Source organism: Pinus tabuliformis, chromosome J (assembly GCF_031772625.1).
Source record: "Pinus tabuliformis cultivar Carrire ecotype Pingquan chromosome J, CPIR1, whole genome shotgun sequence".
NCBI lineage: Eukaryota > Viridiplantae > Streptophyta > Pinopsida > Pinales > Pinaceae > Pinus > Pinus tabuliformis.
In genome coordinates this window covers 372,632,227-372,656,695 of record NC_142295.1, presented here as the reverse complement: position 1 = coordinate 372,656,695, position 24,469 = coordinate 372,632,227, and the positions used below count along the sequence as shown (strand labels likewise).

The window sequence follows — 24,469 nt, the reverse complement described above, 5'->3', positions numbered from 1 at the left end:
TTTGTTGAAATCAATTCTAAGGTATTTGTAATCTGCAACTTCTTCAAGAGTGTTTCTTTCAAAGTAGAACTTATGCTATTTATGTTTTCTTTTGTTAGAGAAAACCACCACTTTCGTCTTGCTAATATTGACTTGTATTCCCACCCTTCAACAAAAATGCCTAAGGGAAAGTAAGCGCTCTTGCAAACGAAGAGCAAATTTAACAATCAGAATAAGGTTGTCCGCATACAAAAGAAGCCTTATAACAAACTCGCTTAAATGGACACCATCACCCCCTTGCGATTTTAACCACTCTTCAAGTTTTGGTAATATATAAACCAAAAAGAATAGGAGACAATAGGAAGCCTTGCTTGACCCCAATATCACTCCTAAAACTTTCGGAGATCCCTACTGAGTTCTGATTTTGACTTTCACCTCTTCATACAGCCTATGCACAACTGCTTTAGGATGCCTAGGAACCCCAAGTTCCTCCATTTAGTTCCAAAGCTTATCCCTAGGGACCATGTCAAAGGCTTTTTTGAAATCAACAAAAGCATTCTTCCTTTCTCTCCCACCCTTTTTCAATGATGTGCCTTAAAGTTATACTGTGATCAACTATGGAATGGTGGCGAGCCCAATGGAACAACTAGCCGTGAAAAATCATGGGAACCCACCAATCACGAGGAACCACATGTACACCACATTGCCTAGCAATTACCACCTCCATGAATGAACGCATGGGAAGCTTAAACAAGCTCGATAGTTACCGACTTGGGAAACAATTTATCGTCGACAATTGGCATTTCTTGAGAGATATATAAATACAAGAAAGACCTAATCCAGAAAATTTGTTCGATGAGTTTGACATTCATTCTTGGATATATTGCTCATTGGGGTATAGGAGAAGCTAGATCAAAGAAAAACAAGGAGAAAGAATTTCAAGAGAATAGAATCAATGAAGGTTGTTGATGCAGCCCAGAAAGAAAAGGTATAAGAGTTGTATTAAAGCAAAGAACGGATTCACTCTGTAGCATTTGTGTCATTTGGACAGAGAAGAAGGCTTCAGGAACACCTTTGTAAATCAATTGTCTTGAATTCAATAAAGAGCCAAGCAAGCCATTTTCATGCAAGAGTTTTTCCACATTGAATTTCTCCATGATAAATCTGTCTAAATCTGTCTATTATGTGTTGCGTTGTTTACCTATTCTTCCATCTAACATTGGGGCTGGTCAACCTATATATACTTCCATCTAACATTGGGGCTGGTCAACCTATATATATATATATATAGAAAGCAATTAAAAAAATTCAAAATTAAATTAAAAAAATGTTCAAAATTAAATAGTAAGGTCAGTATTGATGAATCGTGATGATCATAAACTAGACGATTACAAAGTAATAAATGTGAAAATCTCGAGTGTACTGCTAAATTCTTTTCCTAAACCTCTATTTTATTTTTATTTTGCCTTTATTTCTTTCGAAATTCTGGTAAAGTAGAGTACATATTGTAGCACAACCTCCCTGAGGGATTATCATGAATTTCATTTCATACATATTTTATTCTGTATCATCGTCATAATACATTGACTGCTAAATGGAGATCCTTCTCTTGTTTGCATATTATTTATTTCCTAAATAATATACATCATTGAGAATAATAATAGCAGTAATATGCCTTTAACGAGATTAAAATTCATTTCTCCACATAAAAAATACATACAATACGCGTGTGTTACAGTTAGCATTGATGCTTGAAAGTGGACTATTAATGGTCTGATTACGCTTTTTGAAGTGACAAATTTCAGGCTGTCTCACAATGCACATTTGATCCCCAACGGCATTATCTGTGTAAGCATCCTGATTTCGGTGCCATGTCCACAAGGCATCAGTAGAATTTAATACCTGCAAGAAACATAATGACATGACCACTTGCTCATGATCAAACCTTTCAATAAGATACATAAATATTTATTACATGACCAAGTTAGAAGATGAAACCTCTAGAATGCCATGTCCAAAGGTGCTCTCTCGGAATGCACTCCATTCTGGTTGTTTGTCCCAACAGAAATTTCCTTTGGCAGGGCCGGAGGTGAAGTTGATGTGGCAGACACCTCCATATTCAGGTTGATTGTCACCAGGCCCAGGGCACTTACCTGGGTCATCTGCAAAATCTGTATCAATTGCCTCGATGTTCCCACCATCACCAACTGTGATATATACTGGTGCACATGGGTTTAAACTATAGTTGTACACTCTGTTCATTCTTTCATATGCATGTACCTGCCATTAAGCTATGTCAATATATTAAGAACATGAAGAATATAGCAATAATAAAATTGGGGACATACACCATGGTGAAACTGGATACAAACAAAACCACAAGTAAACAAACGTGAAAGCCAAAGCCAAAGGGATCTCCTCAATACATGGCCATGAAATGAATCTTAATGCAATTAAGAGAGATAGAGAGAGCTATTTAAAAAGGAAAACAATCGGGCCTACAAGCACAACAACGGACTGTACTCTTATGTGAGTTAAATCAATTACATATTAAACATGTATAAAAATAATACTTCGCATGGTATGGTAAATCAAAAGGGTTAGTTTTGATTAGCTTAATTTTTTTAATGTTCTGATAAAATAAATCTTTAACATGTTTTCATATGAAATTATTAATAATTTTCCTTTTAATTTATTAACATTACTCACCCATACAATTATGTCAAATAATGCAAAGTATATCATTATCTGTCCTATAACAATATAACAAAAGTTAATGTAGTTAGGTTACGAACTCCTCACCTTGAACCATTTGACCCGTCAAAACCCTGGGTCAGACATGCAACTGCAGGATTAAAAACTCCTCAAAGTGCCCTTCCATTTCAGGGGTATCAATTCTGACCTGCCCCTGAACAAACGCACAATGCATGTCAAGGTTTTTCGAAACTTCTCAACAAATGCCTACACTGGTTTTCAATGGATCATAATGTTGCCCCCTCACATGGCATGAGGAGATCGTGATTACATATTGGACTTCCAGTATGAGCACCACTCTTCCAGTGGCATGATGCTCTAGTTCACAACTGATGTGAAGTGGCACTTCAGGTTGGTCATTCAAAGCACATGGGTGATAATATCTTTCACAGAATTTTGGCTACATGTTCTATTTCACAGTGTGGACCTGCCCGGTTGGTTTCATGATGTATATCAGCTTGTCAATAGCAATTTTGTGCATGGTTGAGTTGATTTTGACATGCAGATGGTACATGATGATTTTGCACACATGTATGAGAGTGCCCCATTGTTTCAGTTGTTGCGATCTTATGATAATGCTTGATGTAGTGAATACTGTCATATCTTCTATTCTTGCTCATGTATGATAATATTGCTTCATGTATCAGCCACAACCATGCTGAACATTGGTGTAATCTGATAATGAATCATAACTCTCTTGTCTTTTGCTTAGATGCACGATGACGAGACATAATTTTCCTTTAGATAAGTGTTGTCATTATTCAAGTTGTACTACTAGAGAACTAGGTGGGTGTAGCATGTCATTTTCCCTAACCATCTTATACACCTAGTCATCTTCCCATCATTTTCATACACACTCATCATTTACCCTCTCATGGTTGTCTTATCATGAGTCATATAGCAAGATCCAAAGCAAAGAAATCCCATGTCTGAAAAGCCTAAATAAAGTCAAAAGAGCTAAAACGCTAGAGATTGATGCAGCCAAAAGAAAAAAGTCAAATTGTAAAACTTGAATCATGACACCAACAAAAATCCAATTTCGTGAAGTCCCATGCTTAAGGAATGTGAAATCTAAAGAAATGGATGAAGCAAATAAAGAAAAAGACAAAGAAGGGGTAGTAACAAAAAGAGGCTCAGGAATGGTAACTCAATGCTAGTAAGCACTCCCTCCCTAAAGGCACACATGGAATGAAAATCATAACCCCTAGCTGTTGAAATCTCGAAAGGGAAGACTTCTACATCATCCGATGTGGTAATTAGGGTCAACACATGACAGTACCCTTCTCCCTAACATCACATATCCCTAGCTTAGATTCCTAGGAAATGCTTCTCGTCTTAGGAGTTGTCATGTGTAATATAGGTTAATGATGTCTGCACCATGGTTAAACTTAGGAAACGATAAAAATTAAATGAATCATTAAGAAGTTAAAGGATGTCACTTAAAGTTTCACCACCTAGTGACACATATATCAAGGTATGGCTCATCATTATGAAGTAGCACCCCTACATTGGGAACTATGTATTTGCCTAGAGCATTGCATATCTTCATTGGGAGTTGTGTACTTGCATTGGGAATCGTGACTATGCCTAGCACATTGTGACCTTTGCATTGGGCTTTGTGACAAGGTCATCCACACCATTTGAGCCACACGTGTGGGACCTCTATCATCTTTTTGGGGGGTGACTTGCTTCTTGGACTGTGGGCACATGCACTGGGGCCACACGTGCCTCCTCATTAGGGAAAATTTTAAGAACCCCCCCTAAATTTACATGTATAATAAATGGGCGAATCTCCATGGTATATAGGAAAAATGGAAGGCGATTTTATCAATAATATGATATGTATATATAATTTTTTGGCGAATCTCTCACCAAGCATGGCGAATATTTTACTCAAATATAAAATCTTGTGTTTATTGAATACACAAATGAAATCATTGCATTTCTTTAAAATATCCTGAAATCAAAATTACCGAAATTACATATCGATGACCTAGTGGGTGTAGGATAAAATTCACGCATGCCATTCACAAAAAGCATGAGAAAAAACCTAATACTATATATAAAACCAAGAAAAATTCAAATTCATCACGTCTAGGGACCTCGTAACCACCCTGCCAATACACAAGTATGTTTTGTTTTACAAATATACTTGTCCAATGCTTATGCCTTAACCATTCACCTTAAGATGTTTTTACAATATAATTTGCTAAGTCTATTTAATATCTTCATTATCATAAAAACCAACCTATATCCATCTTAACTCCACATCTACCACTCTCAGGGGGATGAAATCTATTTATCCCTCTGAGCACTTGGTAGACCCAGAATTAAGATGGATCTAAGATGATAGAATTTCCCCTTTAAATGGTCTATGCTCACATGAATACCATGGTATTACCATGGGTCAATACCATGGGTTATCATAAACCTGGAGCTTAAAAATTACTATTAGTAATTTATAAAAATTAATAAAACTAATAATTGATTTTTATTTTATCTTTTATTTTAACCAAGCTAAAATGTTTAACATACATGAAATTACAACATCCATTTTTACTCTTGATCGGATCAAATATTTTTTCACTCTATGCTAGTTTGCATATCACTATATTTGATACCTCTCGGGGGTTAGTAGATCCAGAGTTAAGATGGATCTATGCTGGTTTAATTCCCCCATTTAAATAGGCTACATTCCAGGTGAATACCATGGGTCAACACCATGTGCCATTTTTATTTTTATTAATACTAATATTAGGGTTGATAATGTTTTTTTGCATGGTATTAATAATAATCTAGTCCATGGTATTTTTCCCATAGTATTTTGCCCATAGGTTTCACCTAAATATAACGCATTTTTTGAGTGTTTGTAAATATAAGGTGACTTATGGAGTGAATATAAAAAAATGTTTTATTTGTTTACCATACCTCTCGTTTATTCATATTTTTATTAATTTACCATACCTTTTTTACAAATATGGTATTTGGCCCATAGGATTCACTTAAATAAAACCTCTTTCTTGAGCCTTCATAAATAGAACTAGGGTTATGGACTAAATGTAAAAAGAGGTTTTATTTATTTACCATGCGTCTAGTTTATTTATATTTTTATTTATTTACCATATCTTTTGAGTAAGTATAAAAAGACGTTTTATTTATTTACCATACCTTCACTTTACTTATATTTTTATTTGTTTACACCCTTGCATGTATATAAGGTGACTTATGGAGTAAATATAAAAAGTGTTTTATTTATTTACCATACCTCTCATTTATTTATACTTTATTAATTTACCATACCTCTTTTATAAATATGGTATTTGGGCCTTTGGCCCATAGGATTCACTTAAATAAAACCTATTCTTGAAAATGGGCGAATGGAAGGTTGTAACTCCTAGTAATTTCAAGGGCTAAATTTACCTTTTTTACCCTCTCCATTAAAATAAGGTGGGCTATTTGAGGTGATTTGTAAAAATGTACTATGATACAAAATATTCGCCCACTAAAAATTTAAAACCCCTTAATTTTGCCAAAGGGTGAACATTCGCCCCTAAAATTTTCTATGCTCCTCATTTCACTCATGGCATTGTATATGGACCTTTTTGGAGCACTTCGAGGGAGAAATCCTCCTTTCTTGGAATTCACCTCATAGGCATGGTTATTTGAGGCATCTTTGGGCATTTTGAGGGAACGACCCTCCTTCTATGCCATAGATCCACAAATGTGGAGGTTGTTAGAGCATTTTGAAGATATATTGTTGCATGTTGATGAGTCGACTCCCTACAAGGGATAGATTATGCTCTAACTACATCTATTATGCTATTTTCAAGAGGGTGTCCACTTTGTTGAGCCATCTATTCTATTGTTGATGTACATGTGGCATTAATTCACCATATAAAATTATTGTTGATATTGTCCTCTCAAGTTAGTTGGAGAATACTATTATTTTGATCATAGATATAAGGTTAGTTATGGATCTAATGCTATTTTATTGATGGAGTTGTTGGGTTATAGATCCATAAATAAGAAGCTCCTCCGTTGTAATCATTGTTGAAAGCAATGTTATCAGAACCGAATCAGTGATCGAACCGAAAAACCTTGTGGACCGGGAACTGGTCGGAACCGGACTCAAACCGGTAAAAAACCAGAAAAAAAGGTTTACCAAAAACACATAAAATATTCATATTTTAAAGAAAAACTTATATATTCATGTGCATCCATATGAATCCAAACCATTTATACACAAATATGCAAAAGTTCTCATTTACATAGCATGTAAGGGTGCACATAACTAAAATAGCATTGAATGCAATCCATCTATGAACCAAAAATACATCAACAACTAGGCTCTAGATGGCCTCTAGCATCTAAAACAAATCATGCTACAATAAATGCCTACATATCATCAAAATCATTGCCTATATTGGGGTCTTCGCCATCAATATAACCATTTAGGAATTAAAATAAGATAGAAAAAATGCAGCATGTCATATCAAGATTTTGTTTGAGTGATGGGTACATTTTTAGTAGAGTCGTGATAGAGGAGTTCAACAACCAATGCCACTAACATCAAAGTACATAGAGGGCTTGGTGTTCTTTATTAAATACTAGTTCCATACCCTCATACATGACAAAATCCAATGGAAATGTTGCAATCCCCCCTAATCCTGAAATCCTGAAAAATTGTTAAGTCTGCTAGATTTTGAGTGAAATCTACGATTCTACTTTCTCCATATGAAATCCAATAAGGTTGGAACCACTCTCAACATCCTAAGTCATTTCATGGTAATGTTAAAAATTTAAAAGGATGAAAATGAAAATTTAAGGAAAATGTCCTTTTACGTTAAGAATTTAACATTACCATGAATTGCATAGCAATACTAGGGCCATAGGCTTGATTATTACGCTGAGGGCCATAGGCTTGAATATTAGGCTAGCCTAGGGGAGAGTAAGAAGTAGGCCAACCAACTAAGAAATCAAAAAAAAAAAGGCAAATTTTTTCTGCACGGAACTAGTCATGAACCGGTCAGTTCGGTACCGAACCGACCTATTCTAGTTTGGAGGCCTCGTTCGAACCGGTTTTGGGCCAAAAATAGTAGGACTGGAATTGGTTCTGGTCCGGTTCTGATAACATTGGTTGAAAGTGCTCTCAAGCTGTTGGAACAATTTGTTTTAGCTTATTTAGGCTTTTATGTAATGGTGAAGTCTCTTTGCTAAAGTAGTATAAATTGTTCTTGAATCCTGGTGCTTATTGGAGCCAATGTTACAAATTTTAGGATACTGAAACTCAAGGGCCATAGAGGAGAAAAATATTCTACATTAGAAGAGGTTATGTGTGATACAATTACTCCTTAACTCTCTTTGCTTCATCTTCTTTAAAGAGAAAAATTAACGCTTTCATATTGAAAGAGTAATTGCATTTGTTAGAATATTTAGGCAATGGCTACCCTTAGTGTTATCTTGAAGGTGGATCTTTCATGGACCCTTTACAAATTTGTGATCTGGGTTACCAAATTAAGGTTGTTGTTGCATGTCATTGGCTATCAACAAGCCCCTAATCTCTCATAAGAATAACCCTCTAAAATAGACTAACTTGATCCCATATGCTCAATGATTTATGGCAGTAATTATTCCTTCCAACCAACCACAAAAAATTACAATTTTTTTTTCTATTTTTCTATTTTTGAAACAATCTAAAATTACGACAAAGAAAATAATTAGATCAGATAGCATTTCAAACCATTTACACTTCAAATAACTATCTTGAAGTTCGCTTCTTGTTTCTAAAAGTAAATTGTTGACTTTCTAGCTTTAGACGTGAATCGATTTGCTTATATTGGCTCTCGTTTTTTGCAGTTTTCTATTTCTAAAAGGACATTTAAAGGGCGTGATTTGAATCTGAAATTGAAAACAGAATTGTAAATCAACTTGTTATTTCTTAAGGAAAATCCTTAATTTTCGTGTTAAAACCCTAAAATAAATTGTTGATTTTGTTAGTTTTTGTAGCATCAGATGTGTTCTACCCTTGAAATTTTGAGGAGAGGCTAGAATACATGAGATCTCCAAAACCCAAAAATCGTTTCTAGAAATTCCGCCTAGAAATGACTTAATTAGATTATTAGCCAATTTTTAAATATTCCCTAAGTCTAAACTTAGGGAATATGGTTAATTAATTAGAATTAATTAAGTCAAGGCGTGAATGATCTAGAAACTCACACAGATCGACTTCAAGTTAATCCTAGCCATCAATTAAGATTTAATCTTGGTCGTTGGAGTCCTAACAAAGGATTATAAGAAGAAGTCGATGGGCACTTGGAGAATACACTTGAGCAGTTTGATTTCATGAGAATATCGATTTCCTGAGTAGCAGTAGTCAGTTGCTAGAGAGAGAGCCAGTGAGATCGAAGCAGTGAGAGAGGGGTAGAGACAGTGAAGTCGGAGGAAGGATTCCAAATCTGGTGAGTGCATTTGCAGAGAGGCAGAAGAGCCACAAAGAGGCTGACGTAGAGCAGTGCAGTAGCCTCTAGAGGTAGTTTTGATTATGCTGGGGAAAGACGAGTTTCAGTGCCAGAAGTTGGACAGAGGTTCCAGAGGCCAGGAGAGACATTTTCCCAGACAACAACAGACCAGACAACTTGAGGAGACGTTGGTTCGGACTGAGTGCAGAAGGGACTGCGCTAGTGTGATGCAGTTGCTGCGCAAAGCCAATTTGGATGGCTCAATTTGAGCTGAGGTCAGAGCACGGATTTGCCTGTGGAGTGAGGAACTCTCCTCACTACATTTTTCTTGCCAATATTTCTCTGTAAGATTACCAGTTTCGGCATCCAGTTGTACTCAGATTATTTCACTGCTGCTTAATATTAAAACCCTCAGCTACTGCACCGATTTTCCCAAGTTGGGTTTTTCTGGGGACATTTGTCCAAAAATAACTGTGTTATGTTATGTGTGTGTGGTACAATTTCTTCTAGTGTTTATTCTTCCACAGTTTCATTTGTGTAGGTTGTAGTGTGAGTTATTCAGTATTTGTTGTAGGAAACAGTAAATAAATTGTTAAATTAAAATAACAATTAGGAGAATAATTTCCAGTTGTTGCAATAGGATTCCAGTTGTGGAATTTTCACAGATTTTAGCCTAAATTTGATGCTGGTTTGAAAATCTAAAGGAGGCTAGTTGAAATCTGGTTTAAATTTGGAAAATAAGTTCATAAAACAAACTTTAAATCGGATAACAAAACTAAGCTACCATCCCTCTAAACCCTACAATGATACAAGTTTAGTTTGACCATTGGGATTCCCCCCTAGACTAGAACCTTGCTAACCTAAAATGAGAAAGGCAAGACCACTGAGGTGACAGTGGGTAGTTTGCCTAAGTTGCTCTTGGGGTTTCATAACTTGTTCTTAGGGGGCTTTTGCACCAAGTGAGAACTTGGGAGGTAACATTTTGGCACAGTTGTCAGGGACAAAGTCCATTACCTTGTGTTTAGAATACCTTAGATTCATTCATTGATGAGACTTAAGTTAAATTGTAATCAACACAATATAAGCTTGTATAGCAACTCCACAAGGTGAACTTGTGTCCAAGATGTTTTTCACAAGAACATCCTCTCAAGGCCTTGTTGCCTCAACATCTAGTAGATCTTATGAGAGGGCTCACAAGACCAGAACTAGACCGAGGGACAACAATGAAGTGGAAGCCCACTATCATCACAACACTCCACCTCCTACTCTTTAGTGGACTTTCACCACAAGGGAGACTTCCTAGTATTGGTCACCTAATAGGTGTTCTAAGTCTATGGCTTAGACATGAGAAATGGATAAGCTCAAGAAAGGCACTCACCTTAAGGGCAAGGCTTAATCCAACAAAGAAAAGGAAAGGCATACACTTCAAGAGGCCTATCAAGGGCACTTATGACCTAGGGTTTAATGAATAAGCAAGGATAAAGGCCTACCAAGGTGCATAAGATGAAGAAAAGGCTTGCTAGAGATTGATTTGATCAACAATTGGAGCAACAAGCCCTCAAAAAGACCTAAGTTTTAACCTGGGATTAGGTTAGGGTTTCCCTAGGGAAAAATTACATAGGTTTTGTGACGTCAGCCCTAAAAAGGCAAAAATAACCATGGAAAAGGCTGGATTTTGATGCAATGAGAGCTAGCCCACGTGTTTAACTTCACCACATGCTAATGCACTCTTCCTACTTAAATTTGGTCCTATGCCCTAGCCTAACAGTTTGCCTTGAAGGGTTAAAAGGTTAAAGAGAGAGAGAAATAGGCTTAAAAGGTTTTCCAATGATATATGATCACCTATGTGAATGCTAGTGCTTAATCCTTGGGTGATGGAATCTAAGGGAAACCTACTAATGGAAATATCAAACCTTAGGATGGAGTAAGGGAAAGAAAAACCATAGTTTTCAAAAACCCTAACTACCACTTTATGAGGGGATAAAATCATGAAGAGAGCTTTCATGAAGATCTACAAGGGATGGCATACATTCTCTAGTTAAAACATGCAATAATTTGCCTAGATTCCATAGCAAAAATATTCAAATTAACAAGAACATAGAAACCCTAGCAACAACCATTCAATGCAATAACCATTCAAATGATAATCAACAATCAAGAATACTTACAACATATGCATGAAGAAGTCCTTTATTCTCCCAAAGTGATGTCTCCAGAACAAGAGCTAGTCTCCCAATAGAAAAAATTGACAATAGATCACATCTCCACAACAATACAAGTCACAATAGCTAGGCCGAAATCCTCTATGGAGGTCGAAATACTCCACAAGTGATGATGAGAAACAAATGTGATGAATAGTATCCCACCTTCATCTAGGTGGAAATTCTAGATGGTGAGAGGTATGTGTTTGATGTAGATGGTGGAGGAATATAGCATATGATTATCGAATAGTGAATATTAGGGCTACCATCTGGTTGGATGTCCGGCTAGCTGTCAAATGTAGGAGAAAATTTTCCGCCTATGGGGTTACCCATTTTGGTGGGTAACATGCCTAATTTGTTTGATCCTAGAATTGGAAAATTATTATAGAAGATAAGTCAACAAGATATGGAACCCAAACAGCGCAAAACCACTTATCATAGAATATATAAGGTGTTTGTCTGAGAAAATCCTTTTGATCCTACCCAAGTCACAAAGTTTGATTGGAGTCATGAGCTCTTTAGATCCTTTGACTTTACCAACTTCCAAGGACATCCTCATGATTACCTGAGAAGGCTATTGACAAATTGCCTACGTTCCAAGGAAATAATGTTGTATTTTCCATAGATCATTAGAGGGCATTTATAAATTGAATTGTACGACATGAAGGCAACACAACAACAAACACACGAAATTATTTCCACTCTCCCTAGAAGATGGTGTTTTAGATTGGTTCACAAGCTTACCCTTATATAGTATAAAAAAACATGCAAGAATTGGAAAATATATTTATGGAAAAATGGGGAGAAATGAAAGACTATAGGTATTCGTTGGTTTCCCTCAATATCACAAACAAAAATGAGAATGAAACGATCAATGAGTTTGATAAAAGATTCAACTAAATTTTCCAAACAGTCCATGCTAATATCAAACCCCCAAAGCTAAGAATCCTCATTTACTACCTTGATGCATTTGAGGGCAAGCCAGATTTTCACCTAAAATAGAAGGACCCCTAGAACCTCGGCGTTGTTCAAGAGGCAACCATCAAAATCGAGAAGAATATCAACCTGATAAGGAAAACTAAGTTCATCTAGAGCTCACACAACTAGGAACGAGTCTAGAAAAGATGCAGTGTGTTGATTTTTCAAGACTTTCTAATTTGATAATTACTTCCAATGATTTCTTAGTTAATCTTTCTTGTGTCACATTCATCATTAAGCAATTATACATAGAAAATCTCAACTATAAAATAATAATGACAATAGGATCATGAAGAGACAACCAAACACAGGGGACACGAAATTTTACCCTAGGAAAACCTTACCTAGGAAAAAACCCAACAACCTTTTCTTAGGGAAATTGTCCAATTCAACAAGAGATATAATCTGATTTTTCCAATCAAATAAAGTCAAACTAACCAGTAAATAAGTCCAGGTCAAACCTAGTCAAACATCCCACAAAATATTATCAGTCAACCTAGGGTCAACTGTCCAAACACAAGCCGAATTTCGACCTACTGCAACTGCCTTAGAAAGTTGGTCAACTTGCCTTAGACCTGCGGTCAACCTTCCTCATAAATTCGGTCAAATCCTGCCTTAGAAAATTTGGTCAATGCTGGCTAAACAAATCTCCTTTACTCTCTCTCCCCTTCGTATGGATGAACAAAAAAATTAGATGATTTTCATGATCTAAATTGATGCCAATGGAGGAGAATGAATAGCAATATATAGTGGATGAATGGGCCTAAATAGGTGTGTCTTTATGGCTGGGCTGACTTGACCTTATGTTGGGCCAACTTGATGTTTGGAGGTAATTTCAAAAATCAAAAATTCAAATTTTCCCTCTTTTATTTTGGAGCCAACTTGAATCCGAATTTGAATTTTGCTTCTTTTAATTTTTGTGGGCTTATACAATAAATGAATACCGATCGCAACTACCAAATTTCAACACTCCCTCTTAGCTAGGGAGGTATTTGCCTTGACTTCTTCAAATGTTTTCTTGTTGAAAATTTTCTTTATCCCAATAAAAGGTTGAATGAGCTCAACTATGTTGATGAATCCATCCACCTCATGTTTTATGCCAGAACCATGTAGAAAACATCTTGCATCAACATCATGCAAAAGGATCTAGTCACCCACTAGACACATGCCCTTTACAAATGGATCTGGTTACCCACTGGCCAAAGGCCTTCTGGGGTCCCACTGCCCAAATACCTTTTGGCCTTCTAGGGTCAAGGCTAGTCCTGGGTTACCAATTATCCAAATTGTCACCTGGAACTTGGTCAACACTTGTGAACTATGGTGAAAACCTGGGCCCATTTACCATTCCCACATGTCGTCTCATGTTATAGAAAGGCAAAACACTTGCCCAATGATATAAGGCACTCACTCGACCCACTAGCCAAATAAGCATTAGCAATATGGGCAGAACCTTCTGATTGGGTGAACACTTTGGGCCTTTATGCTCTTTAGGCCATTTTCCCTAGCCACATTACATGGCCCCTGATCAACACCTTTGACCTGTCAGTATCCTGACCTAACGAGAATGTCTGCCCCTTGATGCTACAATATCAACACTCCCTTTAACCAAGGGAAACATTCTCAACCACTCCAAGCTTTTCCTTGAAGTATACAAACTTCATCCTGGGACAGACACTTTGTGAGAATGTCAGCAACTTTCTCATCTGTAGAAATGCATAGAAGCCTCACCCATCCCTTTTGTATCATGTCCTAGAAGTAGTGGTACCATGATCTCGACATGCTTCTACCTATCATCACAGTCGTCTCCTGCACTTGATCAAACAATCCTGCAAATAACTTATGAAGCCACACTACTTGACAGCTTGCCAAACTAGCTGCAATATACTTGGCCTCTACAGTCCTAAGTGCAACAGATGTCTACTTCCTGCCCAAGCAGAATCCAAACTAAATCATCATCTTGATGTGCTCTTTCTGTCTTCATCACTCTCTACCCAATCTGAATCTGTATATCCCTACAATTTTACTTCATCATTTTAGACATGTACCATGTCAATACCTCGACACATCTTATGATGCATGCCTTGGCTCAACCATAAACTAATCGGTTTCACTAGATCCATCACCATAGTTGTTTGATACTAAAGCAAATCTTGTTGTAGCAATCCAAGCTACTCCCTTTGCCACTTAGCTTCTTCAGATTTGTTACCATGGGAGTGGTCATGGACTAGTTGTCCATCATCCCAAATATTTGAAGGACCATAATAATATGCTTCCTTTGACCAAGGAAGATCTCACCTGGCTTCTACCACACTTCTAGTCCCAAGAAGTAATGTATCAAAATCCTTCATCTCAAACTCAAAGGTCAACTCCCTCTGACACTGAAGCAGGGCTTGACTACTCCATTTATCATGGAAGCAAATCCTCCTACCACTTTGCACCCTCTGTCACGTGAGTCCTTCTACTTCTATAAAAAATAAGCCACATAATAACTAGATCAACCAAGACTCATTTTATATCCATACCCGAGGTCTTGTACAAAGCTTTCTTCATTCTACAAGCATGAGATTCCCTCTCATCTACCTCAAAGCCCCGAGGTAGCTCTATGTACACTTCTTCCTCAATCACTTCATTGAGGAGAATGATCTTTACATCCATTTGATGTAATCTCCAATCCATAACAGAAGTAATAGAAGTAATAACTCTAATAGAAATGTACCTAGCAACTAGAGTAAATATCACTTCATGGTCCTTGTTGAATTTCCACGATCTTGGGTCTAGGATAGAATCTTAGAATCTTTGACGCTACCAAACCAGGAATCTCAACTAAAGCTACTTTGCATAGCGAAAAATTTAAAGCAGTAAGTCACACACATGCACAAGTATAGACAACTTTTTACAAAATATTGTACAAATATGTACAACAACCCAATCTTTGTTATATTAAACTGAGTAATACAACAGTCTAGGGCTCCCATACAAGGGATACAAGATACAATGATAATCTCGTTGCAGTGTCTATGTCGTATCTTGTCCTGTCGGTCCTTCGCTTCCAATATGCTCTCTAGTTGCCCCTTAGTCCATCAAAGGACAACACATAGAGTCTCTAGGAGGGTTGCCACCTATCACCACTGCAAGTCGCTTCTGCTTCAATGAACACAGGTTGATCCAATCTTCCTTCTAGTAGCTTCTTTCGTCCATCAAAGAGCTACACATAGGCTCAATCCTTCACCCAACCTTCAGCTGTTAAGCTCTCATTATGACTGCTTGTCAAGGGCTACTTTGGGCTATCAACACGCTACCCTCCACTAGTCCAATGATGCCCAATCCAATCACTATGAGATCTGCTCCTAGATGATTCTTTCAACCATCAAGACAAGCCTCCCAATTGGCTCCCATAGGCTGCTACAACTCTATCCACACTAGGACCATCCAACTAGCAACAAATTCAACATAAAATCAACATCACCATACCTCAAATTTGTTGTCAAACTGCAGCCCCTACCTGCAGAAACTCGGCCTATACCCATCTTGTAGAAATGCACTGCCTGCAGAAACCTAGTTTGAGGAAACGCACTGCCTGCGGAAATCCAGTCTGCGGAAACGCACTGCCTGCGAAACCCAATCTGTGGAAACTCGCTGCCTGCGGAAACTCGCTACTTGTGGAAACCCAGTTTGCAGAAACTCGCTACCTGCGGAAACCCAGTCTGCAGAAACTCGGCCTGCCTTCTTCTAGAGTTGCGGCTACCTCTGAAGTTGATCTTCTATGTTTCTTGCACATTTGGATGCTAAAATGAAACACATTCACCTTCTATTTATACACTTTAGAAGGGCTACTCGAATTCACCAATGGACATGTCTTTTGGACTTAACCATTTCAAGCCTACATGACTTGACTGTCCAAAAATCCATTATCAACTTCAAAAATTCATAACTCACTAAGGACAACTCGGATTTTGACAATTCTCAAAGCATTGGATTCTCCTCGCCGTCCTCTATCATCTCCATCCATCTCATGTCCAAAATGATCCAGGGTTTTGGCCCAAACATCGATGGGTGCAGAAGCCCAACCTTGGGTTCCAAGCCCACAAGTGACTCTTGTGGTGGTTCACCCCCCAAAACCCCAAACCCTAGGGCTTGGAGTACCTCCCAAGCTACTAAAAAAGCAACAATCCCTCTTAGCGAGGGAGGTACTTCCAAGACTAGGAACTAACTCATCATCATCATAACTACTCACAACACTCACCCAACTCTTGGCGCTCACCACTGCAGCAATCCCTGTAGTATGAACTATGCCTCTCTCGAAAGTGTCATTGTCACTAGAAGCATCCTACTTCTTCTTCTCCTGAAATGTCTTCCACTCTCTCCATGATTCCTTCTTGGCAAATGTGGAAGCACCCTTGCTCTCCACTGACCATGCACTCTTCTTGGGCTGCAAAGTCTCCCTTTGAATCTGCAAGCTCCCGCTAGAAGTCAACTCGCTCTGAGCCTTTGGAATATGACACCAAATCCAAGGCCACCTACAAACTTGATAGACTCATAACCAGTGTTGCATGAAATGCCCCCCCCTTAGATCAAAACCCTGAAACGCGACCCGTACAGATCTGTGGGTGATCTGCAGCCCGAAACGCGTCCCGGAAAGTCCGAAACGCAGATCAGGCCAGAAAAGATGCTTCCTGCCCTATGGGAACCATCCGGTCCAATCCGCATTTCGAAATTGTTGGGACACGTTTCGGGCGGTGGATCACCCAACCGAAACGTCGTGTTTAGGGGTCGGATCCGTACGAATCACGATCGATTTCATGGGCAATCAGCTGGTTCCGCCGTGTGGCGCCACAAAAACGTTTTTTTTAATCTAGTGGTTGGAGGTGGGTCCAAGTTGGGTTAGGGTAGGGAATGAAGGGATTAAAAGGCTCTTTCACCTCTCATTTGCTCACTTGTATTTTTTGAGAGCTTGGAGAAGAGAGGAGAAAGAGAGGAGAGACTTGAGGAGAGCTTGGAGGAGTGAAGAAGGAGGAGGAGCTTGGAGATGTAAAAAAAAGCTTCCATCTACAAGAGCTAAAGAGGTAAGTGCAAACCCCAAACTCCCTCATTTTTTGTCATTGATTTTTGTATTTTTCTCCTCCCTCTCCTACTCTTTCCCATTCTTTCTTCTTGCTCATTTAATTTTAGGTTGTCCACCACCTATATTCATATTCCAAGATGGTGTTCTTTTGGCTTCTATGTATCATTCCACTTTTCGTTTTAATGATGGCAAAGAGGAGTAGGAATAGAAGGGAAGAAGAACAAGAGGATAGTGGTCCCCATTTGAGTGACCCAATGTATGATGAGGAGGACAGGTTTGAAGAGGAAGGGGATGAACCTAAAGGGAACATTGAAACACTAGAGAGGAACGCTGCATTGACACCCTTGTGGAACTATGTGACCAAACTTGAAGGGGGAAAAGGTGGTGGAAGCTACAAAATTTTGTGCCCTCATGGTTGTCATGGAGGAAAACCATTTAGTGGTTCATATACCCGCATGAGGAGGCATCTTTGTGGGATGATGGACAGTGATGATAAAAAGGGTGTTGTGGTGATACAAATTTGCCCAAACATTTTAGTTTAACAAAGAAGAAAATACATCCAAATAGAGGAGGTTGCACAACAAAAAAGAAAGAAACAAAATACTTAGTGTGAATCAAGGGCAACCTCTAGATTTGGTAGCTCATCTCCTCATGGTACTTTTGCAAGCTCAGGAGGTAAAAGAACAATACGGGATTTCCTGAATGTTGCTAGGAGGGATGATGTGGATGGAAGATAATCCGATTTCTTCGTGCTTGCGGTGTACCATTCAATGTTCTTCACTCTCCCTATTGACATGAAATGGTAAAGGCCGTCAATGAAGCCCCAAAAGGATACAAGGCCCCCAACTATGAGAAAGCTAGAACAATGTTATTAGAAAGAGAAAAAGCAAAGGTTCAAAGAGCTTTGACACGTTTTACAAATGAGTGGGTGGATTGTGGGGTATCCATTGTATTAGATGGGTGGACAAATATTAGAAACCAACATTTGATAAATGTTCTTGGTGTTTTTGTTAGTGGTGTAGTATTTATTACATGTCATGACTCCTCCTCTATCAATGCAAGTTCCCAAAACATTGCAGATCTCCTATTGCAATCAATCAAAGATGTTGGTCCTAATAATGTGGTTCAAGTGATCACAGATAATGCAACAAATTGTAAGGCAGTAGGAAAAGTTATTGAGCGTACTCATCCACACATCTTTTGGTCTCGGTGCTTGTTGCACACATTGAACCTTTTGATTCATGATATTGTGAAGCATAAAGAATGTGGGTGGATTAATGAGCTTTACACGATACGGAAGCAACTCATTAAATTTATCACAGGGCATACAAGGGTAAACTACTTCTATGGCACTTACTCCAAGTTTCAGTTGCTTAAAATTGCAAAAACAGGATTTGCAAGTTATTACCTCAGCTTTAGGTGGCTAGTGAAGGTGAGATAAGCATTAACTAATATGGTGACCTCTGAATCATGGGAGGAAATTAACACTGATAGAGATGGTGCTAATGTAGCCAAGGACACTATTCTTGACATGTTATTTTGGTCACAAGTTAAATATGTTTTGAAAATCACCAAACTAATTTATTACATGATCAAGTTTGCAGATTCAAATTGGCCAATAATTGAGGAGGTGTATGAGCAAATGGATAACATGTTGAGACAAATTAAAGACATTGTTGAGCCTAGAGATATCACCTTGTACAATTATATTCGTTCAGAGGTGGAAAATCGATGGAAAATGCTAAATGTTCCATTGCATGAATTAGCATATGTTTTGACACCTAAATACTATCATCCATCATGGTTTTCAACACCAGCACCTATGGGGGAGGAGGAGAAAACCACACCTAGATCCAAAGGTTCTAGAAAAATATATGATTGCATTGGATAAATTAGTCCCTGATGAGGAGGAGGTTGCCATGGTACAAAAATAGTTGAGCAACTATATGCTAGCACTGGTCCATTTGGAAGCATGCATGCAATTAGAGATCGAGAGAGTTTTTCTTCTCAAGTGATGGAACATGCATGTAGGTGCTACTCCACTACTACAGACTTTGGCATTGTGGGTGCTATCACAGGTGGTAAACACTTCTTCTGCAGAGAGGTGTTGAAGCTCTTATTCTTTCATCCACATTGTTAAAAGGAATAGGTTGAGTTTAGACCGGGTAGAGATCTTGGTTTATGTTCATTACAACTTGTGATTGTTGTCCCATTACTGTGATGATGCAAAGACTAATAAAAACCTTAAGGTTTGGGACAGGAATCTAGAGGAGCCCAATTTGGAGGATGGAGTGTTGTGATTAGAGAAACTAGAGGATGCTCTTATCTAGGTATGTCCATTTTGGTATGAATTTCAAAATTCAGTCAATAAGTGGTATGTCCATTGAATTCAAATGTGTCAATTTTGCTTATAAAGCATTTCTCTAATTCCTGTTTTTAATTTTTTTTGTTAACTAGTGGTTTTTTTTGTATGAATTTTTTGAGCGATTCCAAGATGATGATGATCGAGTTGAGATGCCACCCCCTATGGTCCCTTGGTTCCCAGGTTCCATGGTTCAACACCAATAGCAGGGGCTTCGTCTTCATTAGTTTCAGTGCCACAACTTCCACGAGCACCATCTTCTTCATTGCCACCACATGGAGGGCCCTACTCTTCGTGGTGGAAGGAGGAGAGATTAGTAGATATATTCACAATTTACTACTTTTGTCATAGATTAATCATTAGACTTGTAGGCTTGCTGTGAATTTGAACCTTTTTGTCTTGGTGGTGGCCAAGTGGCCTATTTTGTAAACATTATTATTTGAATTTTGGACATGACTAATGTTGATTGTTGCTCACTTGCTAGATAATAGGCTTTATGTTTTATGTTTTATAATATGCTTAAAAATTTGATGTATGTTTGCAATTGCTAGAATATAGATGGTTGATGCTCGAATAATTAATCATTGAGGTACAATGGAACCATGGATGCCATATCTATCTTGATTTATGTAAAAAATATGCATGTTTTCATGTCTTCTATAACTAATTTGGTATTTGGGATTTTTGTTTTGGATATAAATGCAATGTAGTAGGCGCTTCTGAGACGCTTCGCTTCCTAGATTTTAGAAAATGAAGCTTCCACGTCCCTGCTTCCAAAAAACGTCCCTCTTTCATGCAATGTTGCTCATAACCATGTGGAAAGACAGGCGCACCTTGATGCGGGCTAGACTAGCCCATACACCAATGATCATCCTTACAAAACCAGACTCCCATAAAACCATGATTCCACATATAAACTCACCTAAGGCCCTCCAAGCCTATCTAGGACAAAAGGAAACATAGATGAACTCAAAGGGGCAGGACATGGTCTGACCAAAAACAACAAGACTCAACATGACACAAGGTATACTTTATATAGGGACTCACATGGTTGTTCATGGCTTTTGACTTGTGACCTTGGGCTTACAATGGTGTGAAAAAATGCTACAATATAGGTACCCCTACTAAAAAATGTGGTAACATGATGATTTGAAGGGAGAAAATAAAATTCATGCATCAAAAAACACCAATTCTTCAAAGAACATGTTGCTAAATCCCACAAGTCCTACCAAAAGAAGATTCCCTTTCTACTCAGATGACAAGCCTAGAAGTGAGGCATCTCTATAATACAACACCCATACATCCTCCAAATCCAAAAAGGACATCTAGTGAAATCCCATCTTGCTCTATTGTCCTTCATGTTTAAACGAATCAAACAAGCAACCCATCATCATCCAAGTCATCCAAATACTCTTGAGAATCAACAAGTCGATAACCTAGAACAGGTGGGGGATGAAGAAATAATATTGCACATGTCCAAAAAACCCCAAACCTTTCTCACATGCTACGTTGAAGCTAACCAATGACATAATAGCACCTACCAAGGGCCAAACACTTTCAAATAATGAACCACCCATTTCACTACAAGAATACAATGGTGTGAAAAAATGCTACAATATAGGTACTCCTACTAAAAAGAAGGGTAACAAGATGATTTGAAGGGAGCAAATAAAATTCATGCATCAAAGAACACCAATTCTTTGAAGAACATGCTGCTAAATCCCACAAGTCCTACCAAAAGAAGATGCCCTTTCTACTCAGATGACAAGCCTAGAAGTGAGCATCTCTGTAATACAACACCCTTACATCGTCCAACACCAAAAAGGGCACCCTGCGAAATCCCATCCTGATCTATTGTCCTTGGTGTTCCATTGAATCAAACAAACAACCCATAGTTATCCAAGTCATCCAAATACTCCTGAGAATCAACAAGCCGAGAACCTAGAACAAGTGGGGGGTGAAGAAATAATGCTGCATGTGTCCAAAAACCCCAAACCTTTCTCACATGCTACATTGAAGCTAACCAATGAATAATAGCACCTACCAAGGGCCAAACACTTCCACATAATGAACCACCCATTTCACTACAAGAATACTCCCCTGGGTAGCCACATCACTTAAACCAAGCCCACCCTCAACCTTGGGCATGATACAAATAACACAAGGGACTAACGTGAGACCTCCCTCTCTACCCTACTTCAACCATATAGATAGGAACCCACAATCTGCTCCAACCACCGAAACTAAGCCCGGCTGTGATTGTTTATTCCCTTATCAGTTTATCATTTTCCATGACTTTTTTCAATTTCTTCTTTATAATTGATTTTATAATAGAATGAATCCACAGATTATTGAAAAATCTCATAATATTGTTGCACATCTGTCTAGTACCATTGGGTTTTTATTCTAGGAAAGGACTTCAAGCCAACTGGCAGCATAACAATTTGGTCAAGGATTCTAAGCATTTGGAATACTTGTTTTATTTTAGTAATCAATTCTTTTGCATAGTGTCAAAAACTTCAGTTACATTTGTGTAAATCTAATTTTCCCTCAAGAATTTTGGTACACAGTTTTCTTCTTTCCAAATGAAAGAATACAGTTCTATCAACTTTTGTAACTCGTAATACCTCTGCTCCAAGCCAGAAATATATCAGACAACATGGGGCTCCTCAATCTGTCCCACAAATCTTAAAGGTTAGAATGCTTTTCTCCAAGCAAATGCAAGCTTTCTGAAAGCTATGATTTCCAATTTTCCTCTTCTTAGATGCCACTAACAATCTCTTTTACTTCCTTTGCTAAACTACTACAACGACAACTAAATTTCCAAAGAATATGGAAAAAGAAGGCACTATCAAAAAATAAAAATTCAGGTTTTGAAAGTTACTTTTGCATCTTCAGATCCAGTCGTGTCTACCACATATTGAAACTCGAAAGTGATTCCTTTCCAAGTCCAAATTATACACATATATAATGAAACAGGGTCTCAATAAGTCATATATTGCATGACTCTTAACGCAGTCCACTGAACTGACCTGGATATGCTTAATTTAACTAATTTTACCTTAAAGCCGGTTGATAAATTACAAACCTAAATGATACTCTTAACTATTGTTACCCTTCAAACCAGGATTAACTTATCTATAGTTATGAGTCATGACCTAGGTTCACAAAGATACATTTGCAATAAAGTACAAACAGATCCCAGTGTGGTGCTCTGGCTTAGAGATCAACTTATTCTAAGTTATTTCCATAAAAAATTTCCCTTCCAATAGAGGTGCTGATGACAATACTAAGTCTGCATCTGATGATAAAAGCAACGGAAAAACACGATAAAATAATCTATAATCCAAACACATGCTTATGGTTCTGTTAGACATCTGTTATTTCCATTTCCTTTCTCCTTTTAACTAAACCTTTTATGTTGTATGTCAAAGAAGTTTTATATGATGCATGCAAAGTGGCTGCTATAATGACTTACATGTCCAGAGAAGACTATGTCCACACCAAATCCATACAAAAGTTCTTCCATTTCTTGCCTCATGCACTCAAATTCCTGATAATGTGAAGAATAGCTATTATACCAGGGAGAGTGCCATGCTGCAACTAGCCATGGTGTAACTTCACGATCTACATTCGCCAGATCTTGCTTCAGCCAAGCATATTGCATGCCTAAATAACAGCAGCAAATAAACTAATGGATTATTTTAAAAGTATAGTTTTTCTCATGGTTCCACACATTCATCACCAATACAAAGTTTCAAAACTGCCTAATGTAATTTTTTCCACCGTGCATGCTGCTATCTTGATTACTACACAATGCTAGCATTATAAGACACGTGTCCTTCAAGGCAAATATGAATCTTACACGCACCAAGTTTTGCATGAAAAGTATTATTTTACAACTTAGAGGCAAATTTCTACCAGTTTTGTTGTAGTCCACATATGCTCCCAGCATGATAAAATGTATTCCACTGGCATTAAAAGAGTAGTAGAAACTACTGTTTGAGCTACATTCTTGAGATGGGACTGCAAACCGAGCCTTGTAAGAAGCAAATGTTTCCCCTTCTGCTTGAGGCTCTATTTCATGATTTCCTTCTATCACCATCATAGGCACTCTTGAGGTCAAGGGCTCCATAAATCTGAGCAAGATAGAAAAATTGGTTAATCTAGAAAACACAAGTGCATGACTTGTAGCTGTACAAAAATTTATGTCAGACTGACCCCTCGTCATGAATCCAGATGGAAGGAAAGTACAATCTAATTGATGTCATCAATCATTATTTAACATTTGAAAGGTCCAAATAGTCAGTCTAAAATAAAGCATCATATATCTCAAGAATATTCAGGGATGCTGGGAGCAAAGTATTCTAGCAAAACTAAATAGTGGGACTTGTGAATTGGTTAATGTAGAGACGAAGCATAAGTATTCATTCTTGAGGTGAATATATTTCATTCTGATACATAGAAAGATCATTCTGAAATAATACCAAGAAGAGTTGCTAGGCATATATTGTGATTGTTCAGGTATTAGCGTTGTGGCAAGAAAGAACAGGAATTGACGATGATAAATCATATAAAGATGTTGCTGAGGTACAAAATACCAAATATAGAAAGACATTTGGGGATCAATTCAGATTTCTTCTATCATGAGAAAGTACTAAGTGCAAGAGAAGAT

At 37.8% G+C, this 24,469-nt stretch overlaps 1 protein-coding gene across 1 annotated transcript; it reads right to left on the bottom strand.

The window, feature by feature from the left end:
• Positions 1 to 1,650: 1,650 nt before the first annotated feature.
• On the bottom strand, positions 1,651 to 23,930 carry LOC149227288 (purple acid phosphatase 15-like). The gene is made up of 4 exons (XM_089375481.1): positions 23,716 to 23,930; positions 23,273 to 23,463; positions 1,978 to 2,259; positions 1,651 to 1,881 (listed from the first exon to the last, which is right to left on the bottom strand). The coding sequence occupies exons 1-4, from the start codon at positions 23,927 to 23,929 to the stop codon at positions 1,666 to 1,668; spliced, it is 903 nt and encodes a 300-aa protein (XP_089231607.1). The 5' UTR covers position 23,930; the 3' UTR covers positions 1,651 to 1,665.
• Between the last annotated feature and the right edge of the window lie 539 nt (positions 23,931 to 24,469).